Source organism: Dermacentor variabilis, chromosome 9 (genome assembly GCF_050947875.1).
Source record: "Dermacentor variabilis isolate Ectoservices chromosome 9, ASM5094787v1, whole genome shotgun sequence".
NCBI lineage: Eukaryota > Metazoa > Arthropoda > Arachnida > Ixodida > Ixodidae > Dermacentor > Dermacentor variabilis.
Window position 1 is genome coordinate 129,053,780 of NC_134576.1, and position 19,726 is coordinate 129,073,505.

At 44.6% G+C, this 19,726-nt stretch overlaps 1 protein-coding gene, 1 long non-coding RNA gene and 5 other non-coding genes across 7 annotated transcripts in view; 1 reads left to right on the forward strand and 6 right to left on the reverse strand.

Annotated features, from left to right (window-relative positions):
• Positions 1-19,726, reverse strand: part of LOC142557480 (uncharacterized) — a 272,981-nt gene that overhangs the window by 92,644 nt on the left and 160,611 nt on the right. The window lies entirely within an intron of this gene.
• TRNAA-AGC (transfer RNA alanine (anticodon AGC)) lies at positions 141-213 on the reverse strand. Its single transcript has one exon. It is a non-coding gene; the product is annotated as a tRNA-Ala (tRNA).
• Positions 2,427-2,499, reverse strand: TRNAA-AGC (transfer RNA alanine (anticodon AGC)). Its single transcript has one exon. It is a non-coding gene; the product is annotated as a tRNA-Ala (tRNA).
• On the reverse strand, positions 2,815-2,887 carry TRNAA-AGC (transfer RNA alanine (anticodon AGC)). The gene has a single exon. It is a non-coding gene; the product is annotated as a tRNA-Ala (tRNA).
• Positions 5,598-5,670, reverse strand: TRNAA-AGC (transfer RNA alanine (anticodon AGC)). The gene has a single exon. It is a non-coding gene; the product is annotated as a tRNA-Ala (tRNA).
• On the reverse strand, positions 5,982-6,054 carry TRNAA-AGC (transfer RNA alanine (anticodon AGC)). The gene has a single exon. It is a non-coding gene; the product is annotated as a tRNA-Ala (tRNA).
• LOC142557479 (uncharacterized) overlaps positions 16,097-19,726 on the forward strand; it is a 38,602-nt gene continuing 34,972 nt past the window's right edge. Inside the window, exons 1-4 of the mRNA XM_075669358.1 lie at positions 16,097-16,593; positions 16,703-16,757; positions 18,044-18,097; positions 18,182-18,241. Coding sequence (XP_075525473.1) covers positions 18,197-18,241 — 45 coding nt within the window. The 5' untranslated portion in view covers positions 16,097-16,593; positions 16,703-16,757; positions 18,044-18,097; positions 18,182-18,196. The remainder of the gene's footprint in view (positions 16,594-16,702; positions 16,758-18,043; positions 18,098-18,181; positions 18,242-19,726) is intronic.

A 19,726-nucleotide genomic window follows, 5' to 3' on the forward strand; every position in this document is an offset into this window, starting at 1 on the left:
ACAAACGTTTCTGTATTTTTTGCAGCGATCATTCATATTTCCAATAATTAAAGAAGTACACACATTCCTTGCAGCACAAGACCATACCTAAAGTAGGCTTTCATTACTAAAGTTATAACAATGAAATGTAAAAAAAGAAGTGGAGGTGCTGGGTATCGATCCCAGTACCTCTCGCATGCTAAGCGAGCGCTCTACCATCTGAGCTACACCCCCAGACGACAAGCAAGGGGCACTCGAATCGCTTTTTAGACGGCAAACGAGATCAGAAGGGAGAGGATAAAATGAACGCTCTCTTCCGTGACCCTGTTTGGTAAAAACTAGCCACCGGACGGCCGTCGACCGGCGCGACCTTGAACGCGACCGGTCGCGTTACCCTTCTCAAAGTAGCGCGCAGTTGACGTTTCACTTATTATTATTGTCGTTGTTGTTTGGACATCCAGTTGTTCTTAGGCCCTTTGCAACGAAGACGCCGAATAAAACAACGGAAGAAGGAAGACGACACGGGACAGCCACGTAGCGCCTACGTGGCTGTCCCGTGTCTTCTTCCTTCGTGCGTTGTTTTAGTTGGTGCCTTCGTTGTAAACATGTATAACCAACTCGCCCAACAGCTCGTGTCTAGGCCCTTGATATAAAGATTGATTCCCTTTGGATTGTTCAAAACATGTATAGAAAGAGAAGACAATGGCAAAGACTTGACTGCGTCAAATAGGAACAGATCACTGAAGTTGCACTAGCTAAGTAGTGAATGTTAAAAAAATAAATAAACGATACAATGTCCAAAGTTTCAACGCTTCCAAATAAGCAATGTTTAAAAAAAAAAGTGTTCTACAAAACGGAGAAAGCGACGAGGGCGCGATGAGCTTGGTCGCGTCGAGACGCGCTGCGTTCATCGAGGGTCGTACCCCGCAGGCCAACATTCGCCTAGTGGTAGCCGGTGCGAATATGGGGATTCGTAGTAACGGTACCCGCACGTGCGACTGCACGCGTACAAACCAAAGTAGCTCAACGCAGACGCCGCCTCTGATAACGGATAGATTAGGCGTGTCCGGTATTCCGGCAAACGAAAGCGGACTGGGCGTTTTACCGGATGAGCGGAGCCGCGAACGTGAACGGCCTGCACGGTGCGGCCACCTGGTGGCGCACAGCTCAACCGGACAGACGCATTGCTGCTGGAGTAAATGTTCGGCAGAAACACGATTACCCCACTGGCCTAAAATTCAGAGGTTCAGCAGGTGTTCATGCAGCAGATATTCAGCAGCAAGTGTTTCACCCGCTTTGCTCCGTTGAGGCGCGCTCGTGACGTGGTGTCGCAGCCAATGGCAATGGGAGAGTTTAGGTGCCGTTTCGCTGCTATATATAGTAGTTTACGGAAGCGTTTAGGTGCCGCCATCTTGGGCTGTTAATGCTGCTGCTTTTCAGCTTTAACGAAATTTACGCGTTACTACAGCCGATTCGCAAACACGATAAACTTTGTATAAATGCGTGCAGCGTTCCCTGATCATGTTACGTGACTTCACTTCTCATAAAACTTAGAAATTGTTTGTGTAACAGCCCAAGATGACGGCGCCCATGAATTGAATGTAAAATCGTCTATAGAGACGACAGACGCGAGCCTTTTTCGCTCATTCGGCCATTTCGCGCTCTCGCGTCAAAATTATGCAAATCAGACGTGCTTTGGGAATCGCAGTTGTGCGACGCATTGTGCCATGGCATCGACACTGCGGCAGCGTGCCTCGACCGGCTTTTTGACCTTCTCCGATGACTTCGAACGGGTGCTCTTTGTGGAGTACAGACATGCTGAAGGTCATAAAGAACGTGTACGTGCTTGCCTATATACACGGTGCCTATATATATATAGCTGCTCCTAGTACCCCTGTATAGCACGCCGTCCTCGAGCTGCTCAAGTAAACCTCCGAGAGACGCACTGTCCGAGTTCACGCATTTCTCGACGAAGTCGCGGTCTTAAAAGAGGTTCTTTGTGAGCGTCAGGAACCGGTTCGCGCAAGGGGTGGGAACACGGGAACATCATCTGGTGTTCCGCAGTCGGCATACCCGCATCTACGCGCACCATCTGGCTCGGCGAAAGTAGTACAAGAGAATCGGAGGCGAGGTGTAGTGTCGGAATAGAGAGCTTGAATGAAGCCGATGACGTGACCACGCCGGCGACACGGCATGAGCATATAACCAGCAGCTCAAGTTGGTATAGGCATCGCCAGCACATAGACAGATACAAACTTAATGTGGCCGAAATTCATAAAGAATGCTTCGCATTAAGCTGTGCTGGTCTATCGTCACGATACTTTCACACGGACACAAATACACTTGTCAGGCCCAGCGCATGCCTGTCGCAAATATTCGAGTCATCACTTTAAAAAGAATATTTAAAAAACACACCGCTTTCTTCATGCTGAAAAAAAGTGTCTCTGTGGAGGTGCTGGGTATCGATCCCAGTACCTCTCGCATGCTAAGCGAGCGCTCTACCATCTGAGCTACACCCCCTTTTTTTTTTTTTTCTTTATTGCCTGGTCTGAACGACTGGCCGATGGACCACAATACGGGTCATTTCCTGTATGCCTTGCACAGATTCTTATCAATGGAAGGAAAAAGGCGCATCCTTTATGCCTACAAACAGCAGATGGCCCCTCCAACATTCGGACATAAATAAAGACTATGTTTTTTTTTCTCTTTTTTTGCAGCAAGCACTCATATTCCCAATAATATAAAAAAGTGTACACACGTGCCTTGCAGCAGAAGACCATACCTAAACTAGGCTTTCATTACTAAAGTTATAACAATGAAATGTAAAAAAAAAAGTGGAGGTGCTGGGTATCGATCCCAGTACCTCTCGCATGCTAAGCGAGCGCTCTACCATCTGAGCTACACCCCCGAACGAGAAACAAGGGGCATTTCAATCGCTTTTCAAACGGCAAACGAGTTCAGAAGGGAGAGGATAAAATGAACGCTTTCTTCCGTGACCCAGTTCGGTAAAAACTAGCCACCGGACGACCGTCGACCGGCGCGACCTTGAAGGCGACCGGTCGAGTTACCCTTCTCAAGGTAGCGCTCAGCTGACGTTTTACTTGTTATTATTATCGCTGTTGTTTACGCATCCAGTTGTTTTTAGGCCCTCCACAACGAAGACGCCAAATAAAACAACGCACGAAGGAAGACGACACGGGACAACCACGTAGCGCCTACGTGGCTGTCCCGCGTCGTCTTCCTTCGTGCGTTGTTTTATTTGGCGCCTTCGTTGAAAACATGTACAACCAACTCGCCCACCAGCGCGTGCCTAGGCCCTTGACATATAGATTGATTCCCTTTGGATTATTCAAAACATGTATAGAAAGACAAGAAAGACAATGACAAAGACTTGACTACGTCAAATAGAAAGATATCACTGAGGTTGCACTAGCCAAGTATTGAACGTTCAAAAATAAATAAACGATATAATGTCCAAAGCTTCGTCACATCCAAATAATCAAAGTTTAAAAAAAGTGTTCGATAAAACGGAAAAAGCGAGGAGGATGCTGTGAGCTTGGTCGCGTCGAAACGCGCAGCGTTCATCAAGAGTCGTACCCCGCAGGACAACATTCGCCTGGTGGTAGCCGGTGTGAATATGGCGATTCATAGTAGACAATTTTAGTGCGTCCGGTGCAAAGCTGAACCACACAAACACAGAACCAAGTACTATATTCTGCTTAACTGCTGGTGTAAATTTTCGACAGCGGCGCAATCGCGTTCACAATTACGCCGCTGCCGTAAATTTGCACCAGCAGCGAAGCAGAATATAGTAGCTTACTGCAATCTTAGCACTATGTCTGACTAAGCTCTACGCCACCGGGCAGCTGCACCGCTCCAGCCGCTCACGTTTGCGCCCCCGCCCATCCGGCATTCCGCCCTAACCACTCCCGTTTGCCGGAATAGCGAACAAGCTAAAGTCCCCAATAGGGACGTGCAACTGCCCACGTACAAACCAAAGTCGCTCAACGCAGACGCCGCATCTGATAACGGAAAGGTTTAGCGTGTCCGGTATTCCGTCAAATGCAAGTGGACTGGGCGTTTTACCGGATAAGCGGAGCCGCGAACGGCCTGCACGGTGCGGCCACCTGGTGGCGCACAGCTCAACTAGACAAACACATTGCTGCAGGTGTACATTTTCGGTAGAAACACGATTACGCCACTGGCCGAAAATTCAGAGGTTCAGCAGGTGTTCTGCAGCAGATATTCAGCAGAAAATGCTTGACCCGCTTTGCTCCGTTGAGGCGCGCTCGCGACGTCGCGTCGCAGCCAATGGCAATGGGAGAGTTTAGGTGTCGTTGCGAGGCTTTTTCGCTCATTTGGCCATTTGACGCTCTCGCGCCAAAATTAGGCAAATCCCACGTGCTTTGGGAATCGCAGTTATGTGACGCATTGTGCAATGGCATCGACACTGCGGCGGCGCGCCTCGACCGGCTTTTTGACCTTTTCCGATGACTTCGAACGGGTGCGCTTTGTGGAGTACGGACATACTGAAAGTCATAAAGAACGTGGGCTTGCCTAGCTGCTCCTAGTACCCCAGCATAGCACGCCGGCCTCGAGTTGCTCAAGTAAACCTCCGAGAAACGCACTGTCCGAGTTGACGCAAGTTTCACGACGAAGTCGCGGTCTTCCAAGAGATTCTTTGTGAGCATCAGGAACCGGTTGGCGCGCACGGGGTGGGAACACGGGAACACCATCTGGTGTTCCGCAGCCGACATACCCGCATGCAGAGGCGGTGTATCAATCAGAGGCTAATGGAACATAAAAGGTCGTTAACCGGTGGTTCGCCTTCTAATCCTTCCTTACATTGCCAAGACTGTAACTGCACGCCCGAGTTAGATGAATGCGCGATATTGTACAGGCATCGGAAAGAAGATAGGCGTCTTATGGTCGAGGCGTGGCATATCAATAATGGTGAAAGTGCGTGCGTGAGTCAGCCTTCGATTACCTTACATAAGGAAGAGATCAAATGCCTTAACAGTTATCTTTCACCTGGACCGGCACGTGTACCCGATTGACACGTGGTGCTACCATTCTGGAGCATGCGCAGATGAGTTCTGTGTCTTCTTTTTTCGCCTCATTGCTTCCTTCAGTTGATGGTCGGCGTTCGTGTTGTCCACTTCTCTTGTGTCCGTGTCTGCACGCCTTAAACCCCGTTTTTGCATTATTATATCTGCATCTACGCACGCCATCTGGCTCGTCGAAAGTAGTACACGCGAATCGGAGGCGAGCTGTAGAAAGCCCGATCAGTGACATTGAATGACGCCGATGCCGTGTCCACGCCAGCAGCTCAAGTTGGTACAGGCATCGCCAGCCTTGCAGGCGTAGGAGTGTGGATAGATAGACAGATACATGGATGGATGGACGTATGGATGGATTCAAAGTGCCTGAAGTTCGCAAAGAATACTTCGCAATGGCAATAGCAGCAACAGTGGTGGTCTATATTCACGATACCTCCACATCGACCCAAATACACTTGTCAGGTCCAGCCATGTCTGTCGCAAATATTCCAGCCACCGCTTTAAAAGAACATTTAAAAAACGTACTGTTTCCTTCATGCAGAAAAAAAAGTGTCTCTGTGGAGGTGCTGGGTATCGATCCCAGTACCTCTCGCATGCTAAGCGAGCGCTCTACCATCTGAGCTACACCCCCGGACAAGCGGCCGACGGACTGCCATACGAGTCATTTCCTGTATGCCTTGAACAGCTTCGTATCAAGGGAAGGAAGAAAGCGCATGCTTTATGCCTACAAGCAACAGATGCCTTCCCCCGCTCCTCAGTTCGAGCATAAATAAATAAATAAATAAATACAAACTTTTGTTTAATTATTTTTTGCAGCGGTCACCCATATTTCCAATAATTAAAAAAATAAGTACACACGTTCCTTGCAGCAGAATACCATATGTAAAGTAGGCTCTCATTACTAAAGTTATAACAACAACAACAACGAAACGAAAAAAGAAGTGGAGGTGCTGGGTATCGATCCCAGTACCTCTCGCATGCTAAGCGAGCGCTCTACCATCTGAGCTACACCCCCGGATGGCGTACTACGGGAACTCGAATGACATCTAAAGCTGTAAATGAGATCGAAGAGTGGGCGAGAGTAGGCAGTTTAGCGAGAGAAACCACGCGCTTTCTTCCTTCCTTCGACCCAATTTCGCAATGCCTTGGCAGCAGCGAGAGGGACATGCCCAGAGACCCGAGCATTTTTTTTTTTTTTTCAACCCTCCCAGGCCAGTTTTCGCAGGAGAGAGAGAGAAGAAAAAAAAAAAAAAAAAAAAAAAAAAAAAAAAGTTCTTACGCAAGAATTGTTCCGGCCCGAGAGCAGACGCCAGCGACTCGCGATGTTGGACATATATTATTAGATATGGCGACGGGCCAATGGCAATTAGGATGAAGATTTAGCTCGAGGCCTACTCTCATGCCGCCCGTTCAGGTACAAGTAAAACGCAGAAGTGTTTTTATCAGAAGACCGCTGGCCCGATTTGAAATGAATTTGTTGCATTTGAGAGAGAAAGTTGAATTCTAGTGACTGTAGGAAGTAGAATTCTTATTTAAAGCATAAACTTTTTTTTTTTTAACGGAAAATTGCCGGATATCGGCAGACAGGAAATAGAAGCACGAGGTTTAGAAATCTGTAACTCCGCAACAAAAACAGATATCGCAGTTCTGTTTACAGCGTCCGTTAGACCATCTAAAGCGGACAAATTTGACATATTAATTTACAGCTGACGTGAATTTGTTGCATTGTTTAGAAGGGTGTTGCAGAATTCCCACTCAGAAACTAGTGGTATATTTCATAGTGTTTAGTACATGAATTTTGTCTTCTTTAGATGTACTATTAGGTGCAGTTTACAGAATTGAGGCCCACTTTATCATTGCTGAGTTACGGAGTTGTAAACTTGATAGTTTACTTGCACAACATATTTTTTTTTATTTTTGCGCAAGCAGACGAGGAGAAAAGGGAGACGTAGACACCACGACGCGCTAACGTGGTATCTACGTACGTGTAGCATTCGTCCTTGTCTGCTTGCGCAAAAAAAATTTTCTCCAACACGCCCAACACACAACAATCGATAGTTTAGGTTTTGTGAAATTTCGCAAATATCAGTACTTTTCACAAGAATTTACAGCCTGAACATAATATGAAAAATTGCTTATTAGAGTCACTAGCTCTTAGCTTTTTATTATATTTTAATGCAACAAGCCTAACCAAATTTGGTGCAGTGGTTGTCGAGAAAGAAAAAAAAAACGGTTTCTCCGTCCCCGTGTATTTAGATCGGAGCCTCCAAGCTAAAGCTTCCTCTTAAGCAGCACTTACGAACGAAAATCTTTTAATTTGCTTCCTGATGACTATACGCGTCCGAGAACGGCCAACTTGCTGCGACAACAGGGCCGGCACATCACCATTGTTTTCTGAACTTAAGAGGAAGCTTTAGCGCGGGAACTCCGACGCGGCCTATTCAAATACATTTAAAACGCAAAAACGTTTTCCGAGATAGCCCCTGAACCGATTTTAATGAAATTTGCTGTATTTGAGAGAGCAAGTTCTAGTGACTGTTGGAAGCAGAATTTCGATTTAGGGCCTCAAATTTTCTTAAAGATTTTCAAAAATTCGGAAGTTTGAAAAAAAGAAGCACGAAGTTTATAAATTAATAACTCTGCATCGAGAACAGATATCGCGGTTCTGTAAACGGCACCCATTAGACCATTGAAAGCGGACAAATTCGATATGTCGTTTTATATCTTACGTGAATTGGTTACGTTGTGTACAAGAGTTATGCAAAATATGTATTTTTTATTACTCACTTTTTTTTACCTGCATATGTAGCATATCAATTTAGTCCACCTTAGATGTAATATTAGATGCAGTTCGCGGAATTGTGATATCATTTTTCGTTGCCGAGTTACAGGGTCGTAAACTTGATAGTTTCGTTTTCTGAAAATTTTCAATTTTTGCGAATTTTTAATAAAAAATTGACGACCTAAATCAAAAATTTGAAACCAACAGTCACTAGATTTTGAGTTTTTTTTTTTCTTTTAAATGTAACAAACCTAGCCAAATTTGGTGCAGTGGTTGCCGAGAAAGACGAACTCTCTTTCTACATGCATTTAGATAGCAGCACCTGAGCTAAAGCTTCTTCTTAAGCAGCATTTACGAACAAAAATCTTTAATTTGCTTCCTCATCGCTACGCGTCCGACAACGGCCAATCTTGCTGCGTCAACAGGGCCGGCACATCACAATTGTTATCTGAACTTAAGCTTCATATACAGCACCTCGCGGCACCGAGACTCGTGTACGGGAAACGGCTGTTCGTGGAAGAGAAAAGGGCAGTTTTCCAAAGCTAGTTTACACTGATAATGTATTCTTTCAGAACAGTACCCCCGGTAATTCGGCGGTAATAGGTCGATTATTAAAAACAACAAAATTAATGTGAAAGGTTCGGTTTAATTAACTTCGCAGCGGAACGCCAGCGCCTGTACGCGTCAGCGCGACGTACCGGATTTCAAATCGTTCTTTCGCATGCGGGCCTATGTGGCTCGGGACAAGTTTTTGAACTTGCTAAGTTCAGTCACGAGTGAGATGGCGCGGAAACTTCAAAGCGGCGTCGCCACGATCACCTTTCGCTTTTTTTTTTTGTTATAGCTATCAGGCATCTTTCACCCTAAGAGTGTTTGCGTTGTATTTTGGCAGTGCCTCCTCTATAGAGAAGGCACTGATTTTGGAAACCTGTTTTACTAACAAAGTCGAACTTCGGTATAACAAAGTTCACCCGACTCAAAAATAATTTCGTTATATCCAATTATTCGTTATAGACATGACTTACACTGTAATATGACATCTTTAGTTACTTCGTTATATCCAACAATTCATTATACTTGCGGTCATTGTATCGCGGTTTGCCTATACAGCCTGTGCTGTCACAAAAGGAAAAGAAAAGGAACTAAAGAGAAACACTAAGTTAAATTGTATTTGTAAATCGCGTGTTCGAGATAATAGAAAAGGTAACGATTATCGTGAACGGGGAATTTACACGCCAGAAAGTACGTGCGAACGATTGACAGGTGGCGACACCTTTTTGGTATCGCCGCAATAGCCTTCTGTGACGTAGTGGATTTTAACAGCGTGTCCTCCTGACTGATTCTCGGCGAAATTAGGAATGTACTACGTTCTAAATGAACCACAGACTTCACCTAGGAAGCTTCGCGAACTTTGACTGCGCTAGAAACACTTCCGCATACGAGAGAATATTTTCACATTTATGACGTTACACTGACGTATCGGAACCTATACGCTTCGGCACGAAGCTCGAAAGAGAAATTCTTTGTTTTTTTTTACCACCACTTTCGTTCATTTCGCTCGCCTGAGGGCACGCCTTTGGTTATGGGCGCCGCAGCATCAGATGACAATTTCAGTAGCCATACTGTTCGGTTGGAGTAGCACAATGTGCAGTGCAAGATAATAAACAATAACACACCTCTGTCTCATAACGCCATTTTTACATCGCTAAACATACGACAAACAAGCAACGGTAGTCTTAATCTCCTTGTGCATTTCAATGTGTACGGTGAAATGCTAATCAAATTTTCCGGTGCTAAGAAGTGGAATTAATTCCCCCTCGAAGTAAAACTTGCAACAAGTTTCCACATAATATGTAAACGCTACTTCCTATCTTACCAAGCATTGTCTTCACATTTTCCTGATGTACTATTCATTTTGTGTGCTGCCCGTAGTTCATAAGTATTCTTTTGGTGTAGCTTATTATGTGATTTACGTTGCAAAATATTGCTTTTTACTATTTAGTTACTTACGTAGAGCAATTTGTACTTATTACAAGGAACAGTTTGTAAAAAAAATTGCTCAACATTCTTGTGTTGGACCGTTCACTAGCCATTCAGGCTATCGGTCCAACTATCTCTGCATGACCTCTTCCTAACCGTATAATGAAGTTTCCTTTTGATTGATTGATCGATCGATCGGTTGAATCGGCGATGACGTGCCTTCGATGGCGTCCACAGGTCGACGACCAGCAGTGGCACAAGGTGGACATCAGCGTGTTCAGGGACCACGCGGTGCTCTACCTCGACTGCGAGAAGCACTCCAGTCTCGAGATCGTCCAGAGGGCGCCCATCGACGTCAACGGTGACGTCAACATCGGAAAGTACGAGTCGGACCTCTCCACGGTGCCGGTGAGTCTCTGGAGAAACGGCGCGCGATCGCTGCAACACATTATGCAGAAAAAGAGGTGAGGCGTGTAGATAGGACACGAGAGTAGAGAAGTGGACAACACGGTGTCCTTGTGTCCTGTCTGCACGCCTCACCTCTTTTTTTTTGCATAATGAATCCTTATCAACTAGCTTGGCTTTCTGTCGTTCTACGCTACAACACACTCCGTTTCATCGTGGCCCAATGCCATGTACAAAGGCTATTAGATAAACTTCTCTCGCTGGCTGCACTTGGCGACGAGAAAATGGCGCATTTAATAAAAGAAGGACGTAGCTATACGTTATGCGATTCGATGCAATATCGCGTGCAATATGAGTTGCAACACTAGAATCCGCTTATTATTATTATTATTTATAGCAGCATGGCAGCGCCTACAAGTGAAAAATATGCTGAACACCGTTCAGGTTGCTGGTAGCACTCTGCTCACTTGAAAAACGACACTTGTCATTTTTGTTATTCAGGGAACGGACGGGTGCTAGCCCGTACTGCAACTCGTATTGAGCGCGATGGTACCACGAAGTCTCATAACGTTACGTCGCAAATTGTGATGCAATTATAACATGCTAACGACGACCTATATTAACATATCATTCATTTCGTAAACTGGAGGGAGTTCCACCCACAGTCGCGGACAGTCCAGCAAACCAATAATTAATTAAATACTATATACGTAATTAAATTCCGACACTCAAATAACATTTGATTGTTTTTTGGTACGAATGTGAACTCTCTATGGGCAGAAATAGATGAACAAGTAGCTCCAATTTTTCCCAGACTTGGAACTGTGTTTGGGCAGGTTTAATTGCTACACCATTCGTGTACCACTTTTTCTGCTACTTTTGTCAGTGCATGCAGTTCATATTACATTGCCTCTCGACTCGTAGATGGACCTGCAGTGGATGGTGATGAGCTGCAATCCTGCGAGACCGGAGAGAGAGACCTGCTTCGAGCTCCCGGTAAGAATAAAATGCACAGTTTCTTAGGGTATTAAAAAAATGCGATTCAGTATAAAACGGACATTTACTTTTTAGTAAATTTAACTAGATTTCTAAGGGCAGGTGTACTCCTCCACGTCCTTTTAACACCATGAACTCTAGAAACAGAAAATAAGATGATGCAATGGCCCATCGAAGTGGCAGCAGTACATATTTCAACATTATACTGTTGTAAGCACGCCAAGATTTTCCCATGTTTTCCGCCACAATACGCACGTCGTTCTGGGCGAGCTTCGAAAGCTAAACCTCAGTCTTGGGACAGTCTCGAAAACACCGACAGCTTCGATTCAAAGGGAGCAAAGTGTGTTTCGGGTGATCGCGTGGCTCCACTTTGCACCATAGAGGATGGTCTACATAGACCTATCCGACTCAACATCTGTGCAGCCAAAGGGAACTCTGCCTGCCCCTACACTGCCGACGCCCACGGAGCCCGGCCTGCCCCTGGAATCCGTGTGCATAGACTGCCCCCCGGGCTCACCAGGTCTGAACGGGACTGACGTGAGTATACGGCCCCCAACCTCCTGGATCCCTCATGGTCCCCTTCACATAAACCAAACTGTGATTGCAGTCAAGCGGGTCACAATGAACATAGAGATTGATTGTAATCCATATATAGTCAGCATGTGCCGCTTGAGAGTGCGGTTCGTGCCACCGCGTTGTGGTTCGCATTTTTTTTTTTTTAACGTATGTTCTGAGCACATTGGGGGAATAAAATTTCGGTTGTGAGACAGCGCTCGTGGCACACACTCCTTTCTCTGTCCTTCGAATTATCGCCGAGTTCTTTTCCTTTTTTCATTCAGCTAATTCTGCTACCCAAATTGCAGTCTAATTCACTCCATGACTGCAGCGGAATTTCAAACATGCCCCGAGCCTAAGACTATCCATTACAATGTGCAATCTGAGTCAACCTGGAAAAAGCATGAGTGATGCCTCATGGACGACACAATTTATGAGTCAGTCTTGCTATGTTAAAAAGAAAAAAAGATACAGGGAAAGAAATACTGAGTGTCGCGTTGCTACTTATGCTGCAGTACCACACTGCCATGTAAACAGTCTTGAATTTGAACTGATTGGGGCCCAAGCTTGCAAAAGCAGCAGTGGCATTTACGTCATGACGTTGATTCGTGTCTCGGCAGTTTATATAGCTCCAAAACGAGTTTGCGCCCTTTGGAGCTTACCTTGGCCCCAAACAATATACCCTACGTCTTTCCTTTCTTTATCGCTACACGCCGGGTACTTCCAGTTCACGAACGGCATATGCGCGTTATAGTCAGAGTGACACAGCATTCTTGACAGGAAAGTAGCGCGGAGCTTTTAAAAAAGAAAACGCAAGCCAAGCATACAGCAATTATGGTTTGAGGACACGATACGCTCCAAAGAGTGTAATCTTTGTTTAGATTGTATGGTTGCTGGTTCTTGCACACTTTCTACAGGTAACAGCGCGCAATACACACTGCAAAATAAACAGCCCCTGCGCCAATCGAGGCAAGACCAAAAACAGATTAAAACGAGAAAGGTGGTAGAAAATGCTCATGCATCTAGGTGCACAAACGCGAGCGCGTGTGTCTACGCGAGACCAACCCACTCAACCGCTAGAAAGCATTATAGCTTTGTGGCAAGGTCATCCTCGACGTCCCTGGGTCAAACACGAATGTGCGTGCTCGGATTGGAGTAAAGGTAAAAAAATCTGTAAAATGCCGCGAACATATCAACAAGTGGAATCTATAGGTCCTGCGCGGTGCGAGAGAGACACTGCCTCTCCCAAAGCATTGCATGGACTTGAGTATAACGCGCCCAGGTGGCAGAGTGAATAGCCGTGGCCTCCGAGATGGCGCCGCACCCTGTGTATTTCAGAGGCTACGGAATCGTACCTGAATCCCCCCCCCCCTCCCCCGAGTTCTCCAGATGGGGAGATTTACGGGAAGGACAAAAAAAGAAGAAACTGCCAATTCAATAGAGAGTTTTAGATTAGGGGACGCAAGCAACTTGCGTCCCCTAATCTAAAGCTCTCCAATCTGTGGACCAAGCGTGACGTACGTGTTTGACGGCACCGATCGACAGACGCCGATTCGGTGTCAGTGAACCACGTTACACTAACGTCTGCCTACCTCCTTAGCTTTGAGCTATGCTAGAGGAGGTAGAGTGTTTTTTTTTTCACCTTTGTTACCATGGCAACAAAGGTGAAATTAGCGCAGTCTAATTTTCTAAATTTGTTTAGACTATAGCGCAGTATCTTTTCAAGAGCTTATCCCCATTTGTCCGGTGGAAACGGGTCTATTCACAGCAAAGAAGATGGTCTAAGTTTTCCATTTTGAATTTGGCGCTCAAACGACGGCACTAGCACAGCAGTGTAACGTCACTTTTTTTTTTTTTTCAGAGTACTTTTGCGTTTGCATCATTTCGGTGTCGTATCATGTTCTCTCGCAGACCGACAAAAAATGTTCCAAACAAATGCTGCGAAAAATGGGGTGATCGCTTAAGCTTCGCCTTTAAGAGTGGAACGCCAATAGCGTTCAAAAATCCCCGACTGCTTCTCATGCGTCCCGGCAACTGCAGTTTATGTAACCGTAATGTTTACCGGAAAAGCGCTGGCGGCGAACACTGTACACGAAGGCGAGCTTTCTGGTAGAAACGCGGCCTCTTACGTGAGCTACGATGGATGGATGCTACGAGCGTCTCCTTTGGAACAGGGCAGTGATTTGCGCCACCAAACGATACGGCGGAGGCGGGCGCCGTCTGGAGGTGTTGCAAGGAGCCGGGCGCGCCGGTTTGTGGTCTTTGATATTTGCGCGCGCAAATCTAGACCATATGGCCGCTCTATGAATGGTAGACATGCTGGAAAAGAGGTTTGTGGATTTTTTTCGCGTAATAGAATTGTTTTCTCGTACATTCAAATTACGATCCGACGCTATCATGTCTGTAAGTCGTACTTTACAATTTTTCTACGTATTTTACATTGAAAAATTTAATGACTTCAGTAACTTCTATGCACCACATGGAGGGCCTGCTTGGTTAGATATGCGTTTCGAATTTATCAATTTTTTCGAAGCGACGTCCGACGCTGGACGCCGGCTTTTCTGCAACACGGGGCCCTTAACACGATCGCTTTGAAGTGCACGATATCATGCGAGTCCTATGCAGTCGAACCCAAATATAACACACCTGGACAAAGCAAATTATTTTATATAAATCGAACATGCGAAACACACGGACCAATATTCATGTAAAAAAACTCATATTCTGATCGTTGTTTCTTTGTCCACTGGAGATAACAGATCCGTATATGACGAATGCTTTGCATAAGTTTGTTATGGGCAAGTTTTTGTATATATATCAAATTACGTGCTACATTGAAACATTTTACTGTAGTGCGGAAACTTCAGTGCAGTCTCGCCTCCTATCTTGTTACTGCAATCTTCTCTGGTTTTATTAGCTATGTCTCTTTTCGCAAAAATTCTATTTTGTGTGTGTGTATGTATTCAAGAAGTGCAATTCATCTATATTTCTATTTAGTGTTCATTTCATGCAAATAAGCAAAATAAAGAAAAAGTCCAGGCAAAAAAGACCTGCTGCCTATACCCTTTTGGATGGCCATAACGACTCATTTTTTGTTTCTTTCTTTTTCAAATCATCAGATGTCTACCCATTGCTTTTTATTTATGGTCACAGCATGAAAATGCAGCATATCAGCCAGTCTTTCTTGTGGAGAAAGCCGGCGTGGTTGATAAAAACTGTAAATGAAACACATGTGCTGGAGCCTTGAATTCGCTTTGAAATGTAATGATCAATGATTATAATACAAAAGTCACCTTCCGTATACCTCATTAGAACAGAGAACATGCGCATATTTTTAAACCAGTAATCTGTAATACTTGTTTCTTATATTGCGTTATACTGACTCCATGTAGGGAGGTCAGCTAGGGCTTGTAGAGCTGCGCCAGTGAGAGCTGGTGCTGTGCTGCTGCAATGCAGCTTGCGCTGAGGTTGTGAACAGCCAGCTACAACTGCGCTCAAATGGGGCGGCCGTGTTAAAGACTGCGAGCCAGCAAACAGACTCCTAGTACTTCTGAGGGGTATGGGAACTTGCTTATGCAGCATCACTGTCTTTGATTTATCAGCTGTCAGATTAGCATACATGTGTGAAGGATTTTTTTGTGTGTGAAACAAACAAGGCACACTAACACTATGTCCTGTGCTGCTGTTATATTTCTGATTGTTGGGTCTTTCATGGCTCTAAGAGTTTCTTCAGCCTCTGCTACCCAAATAATGCAGGGTCTACCAGGAACGCCAGGTCTGGATGGACTCCCTGGAGTCCCTGGCGCACCAGGTTTCAAAGGCGAGATTGGTGCTGCTGGGTTGCCAGTGAGTACGACCATCAGTAAATAAAACTAAATAAATGCGCCACTAACCTGAACTCTTGCCCACTGTTCGCACATTACCATCTGCTACAGCTCCATAACTACAGAAACCGTCAGAAACAAACTGTTACTGGTTAAGATTCAACTATTAGGGTATATCTGACTGTACAATATTTGTCATGGCCTGACACTTGCATTGTAGTTTAGTCAGTGTGGCTCAGTTCTTTCGTTCTGTGAAAACTGACTACGAGTGCTCAACTCGCTTAAAAATTAACCAGCTTTAAACAGCACGGCTCTCAGTCCCAATGTCGAACAGAAGACATTTGCTTAGAATGAACAGCTTATCAGCCCAAGGGTGAGAGACGAAAGTTGGTTGTAGATGCCGAGACCAGGTTAGTTTAGAGGAAGTAGTAGCAGTTTTCTTCTCTCTTTTTTTTTGCAAACAGCCGCATCTACCAGCTACGTATGTAACAAATCAAATGAGCAACAAAACTGCTGGAAACTTCTCAGCGAGACCAAATTTACGTGACAATGACAAAAATGACTGACAGGATGCTACTTGAGCTAGCCAGTTCTCAATCAGAGCTAGATAATATTTCCTGCTTTGAACACAAGATCTCAAATGCACTAATACGTGGTTAAACAATCCCATAACCTTGATCTATACAGCTATATATGAAACTATATATAGTTCCAGCTAGGACGGTAATCAGCCTAACCTAATCTAAACAACATTTAAACATGAAATGGGAACTGCTGCCCGCAGGTTAGCACTTGACATAAGTGCTTTGCATAAATATGTTTGAAGACTACTCTAAAAATGAACCTAAACAAAGTTTCAGTAAGCCTAAAAGTATTTTCACCAGTCGGGACACCATCAATCCTCGCAAAACCAAGGCACTTTATAACAGTGATATGTACTGCCTCATGCGATTCCTAACATCATCAGGGACTACCAGGAGTGGATGGCTTGCCCGGACTGCCTGGACTAGTGGTAAGCCAAACTTAATTCTTGATAGCTTCCACAGGATAACATTGGCTTTTAAAACTAGCCTCAGTGATCCTGCAATGTCAATTGCATGACCATTATACTTTCTGAGCAGGGACCTATCGGCCCTAAAGGTGACACTGGAACACCCAGGAATCCCCGGCATTCCAGTGAGTTTGATGTTTCATTCATTAGTGATGATAATTATGAGCCTGCAACTAATGATTGAACATTTCCCAGCATATAAGAAAGGACATCATGTAGCATGTGGTATAATGAACTTTTCCCGCATCAGTGTAACGAGGCAGGAAAGGGATGAACTTGCAACTACTTAGGGCTGTACAAAAATATCACGCACTTCAAACTACTGCACAGTGAATAGCCAAGTGCAGTACTGACGCAGTCATAATATTTGCATGTGATGTGAAGTTGGCCTTCCCTGTAAAAAAGCTAGCGAGACCTTTGAAATTCTTGCTGTGTAAAATACGTTTAAATAAAAATTATGTCGCAGTAAGGTGACGGTATTGGGAGCACTGGAAACTTATGGCCAACTAGCAGCTTGCGTAAACTAACTCCTACATGCACCTATAACTTTTTGAATGTTTTGTATGGGATTGTAGTCAATCTTTTTAAAAGACAGTGTCTTTCTCAGCAAGTTACCACCACTTTTCTATATCGGGTATGTTTCTAGCCTTTTCTGTGGGACAATCCTGCAGACAGCGCAGTCTAAAAATGTGTGCCGTTATGTGCTATTGGGTATGTGCCCTTGAGGCAACTTGTTGCCATGATGTTCTGGATATATATATATATGGACTTGAACAGAGAACCTCTAGCACAGAAGCCCAATACTGTAACAATGAAGCCACGGATACTTTTTTCCTTTACAGCATACCTCATAATCAGATATTGTAGTCGTAAAACTCCGGAAGTTATTTAAAATTATTTAATACATCATACATCGAAATGGGTGCCAATCCTGAGGATAGTGCATAAAAAAGTTAAGAAGTCCAATGTTCCTCCTACTCCCCTCATGTGAGAGATGATGTAATTACAGAGCCATGCACAGCGAGTCTGCCCCATTCTCACCTACTACTTGCTCACGAAGACATTGTCTTTGACAGACTTCAACTAGAGGTTGAACTGCCTTGCAACTTTTTGTAGCATACAGAAGCCCTCTTCAATGCCTTTGAAGTGATAGGAGGATCATTTCAAATGCATTTGTCTGAACTAGCTGGAATACATGGACATTCTGGCACAAGGCTGGTACAATTGCAAACTGGAAATAGCTAACAAGTGGTGTGACTGGTCCCAGTTTCCCACTGGGAATGTGTTCTTTAAACCAGTTGAAATGGGACCAGTCGAATATCAGTATAAATTTTCACCCGTTGCTTGAAGGTTTGCTGAAGTAAACTTCTGACGATTATGAGCATTTCAACTATACTTTGTTGAATTTTAGGGTCTGAAAGGTCAGAAAGGAGATGGTGGAATACCTGGAGAATCAGGACTCCCTGTAAGTATATGTTAAGTGGTTGCACAACGTTCATTCGTGCGCTTTCGCATAAAGAGATAAGTGGAGCTGATTTAATTACTGTAGGGTGTCCCTGGGACCATGGGACCAAGAGGGCCACAAGGGCCACCAGGCAGTACAGCAGTGGTGAGTTCAGCGAAACTCAAGCTATTTCACTTTTAATTTGTTTCCCACTTTCAAGTAGCAAGTACCAAGGAAAATGCATTGACAAGAGAGATAAAAGCAAAGGGAGCACTGGGAGGTTAACTATAGAATATATCCTGTTTTCTATCCAGTACTGGGGAATGACTCGGCAATCTTCAGTTTGCAGGTGACATTGTCCTGTACAACAACACTGGGGATGAATTACAACAAATGATCGAGGACCATAACCGAAAAAAATGTAAGAGTGGGGTTGATTACTATGCAGAATACAAAGGTAATGTTCAATAGCTTGGCAAGGGAAGGAGAGTTCAGGATCACCAGTCGACCTCTACAGTCTGTACAGGAGCACAATTATTAAGGTCAATTACTCACAGGGGACCCTGATCATGAGAAGGCAATTTACAGAAGAATAAAAATTGGTTGGCGTGCATACGGCAGGCATTACGAAATCCTGACTGGGAACTTACCACTGTCATTGAAAAACGTACAATTATTACATTCTACCGGTGACAACATACGGGACAGAAACTTGGAGGTTAACGAAGAAGCTCGAAAACAAGCTAAGGACAAACAAGCAAGCGCAAAGAGCGATGAAACGAAAAATGTCAGGCGTAACGTTGAGAGACAGGAAGAGAGTAGTGTGGATCAGAGAGCAAAGAGGCATAGCCGGTATTCTAGTTGACATTGAGAGAAAAAAATCGAGCTGGGCAGGCCATGTAATGCATAGGGTGGACAACCGGTAGACCATTAGAGTTACAGAATGGGTGCCAAGGGAATGAAAGTGCAGTCGAGAATAGCAGAAAATTAGATGGAGTGATGGAATTAGGAAATTTGCAGACGTAAGTTGAAATCAGCTAGCACAAGACAGGGGTAATTGGTGAATGCGGGGAGAGGCGTTCATCCTGCAGGAGACATAAAAAAATATAGGACGATGATGACGACTGGGGAAAGGGGGAAAGGGGTACGAAAGGTGAGAGAAAAAGAAGGAAAGAATGAACAATATAGAACGGTCTGCGTGGGCGCTGTCACACAGTCTGTGAAGACATCACATATTGATAAAAATTGAAAATGTCCCACGGAGACACGAAATGCCAAGACACCGTCGCAATTTGTCATACAATTCATGTGTTACAAGCATTCACGAGTTGCTAACGTATACCAGGCTCCTGCTGCTTTTGCAGCCAGACTATGTGACTAGGCAGATGTTAGCAGCAGGAAAACTTTCAAGGATAATTTTGGTGTGTACTACTTAACACATGCTAATTACTTTCTTATTTATTCATTTTAGGACACACATTGAAATTTATCAATTGAGCCAGAGCAGTTCGGGTGCTTGTCGGGTCACTGTCTCAGTGCGTGTCTTCGCACTTCAATACCATAAGTATCTACCAATAATCCAAGCTGTCTACTCTTCTGAAGCCATGTCTTCTCAGCAGAAATGACTACTCTCAAGATATCGACGCTCAA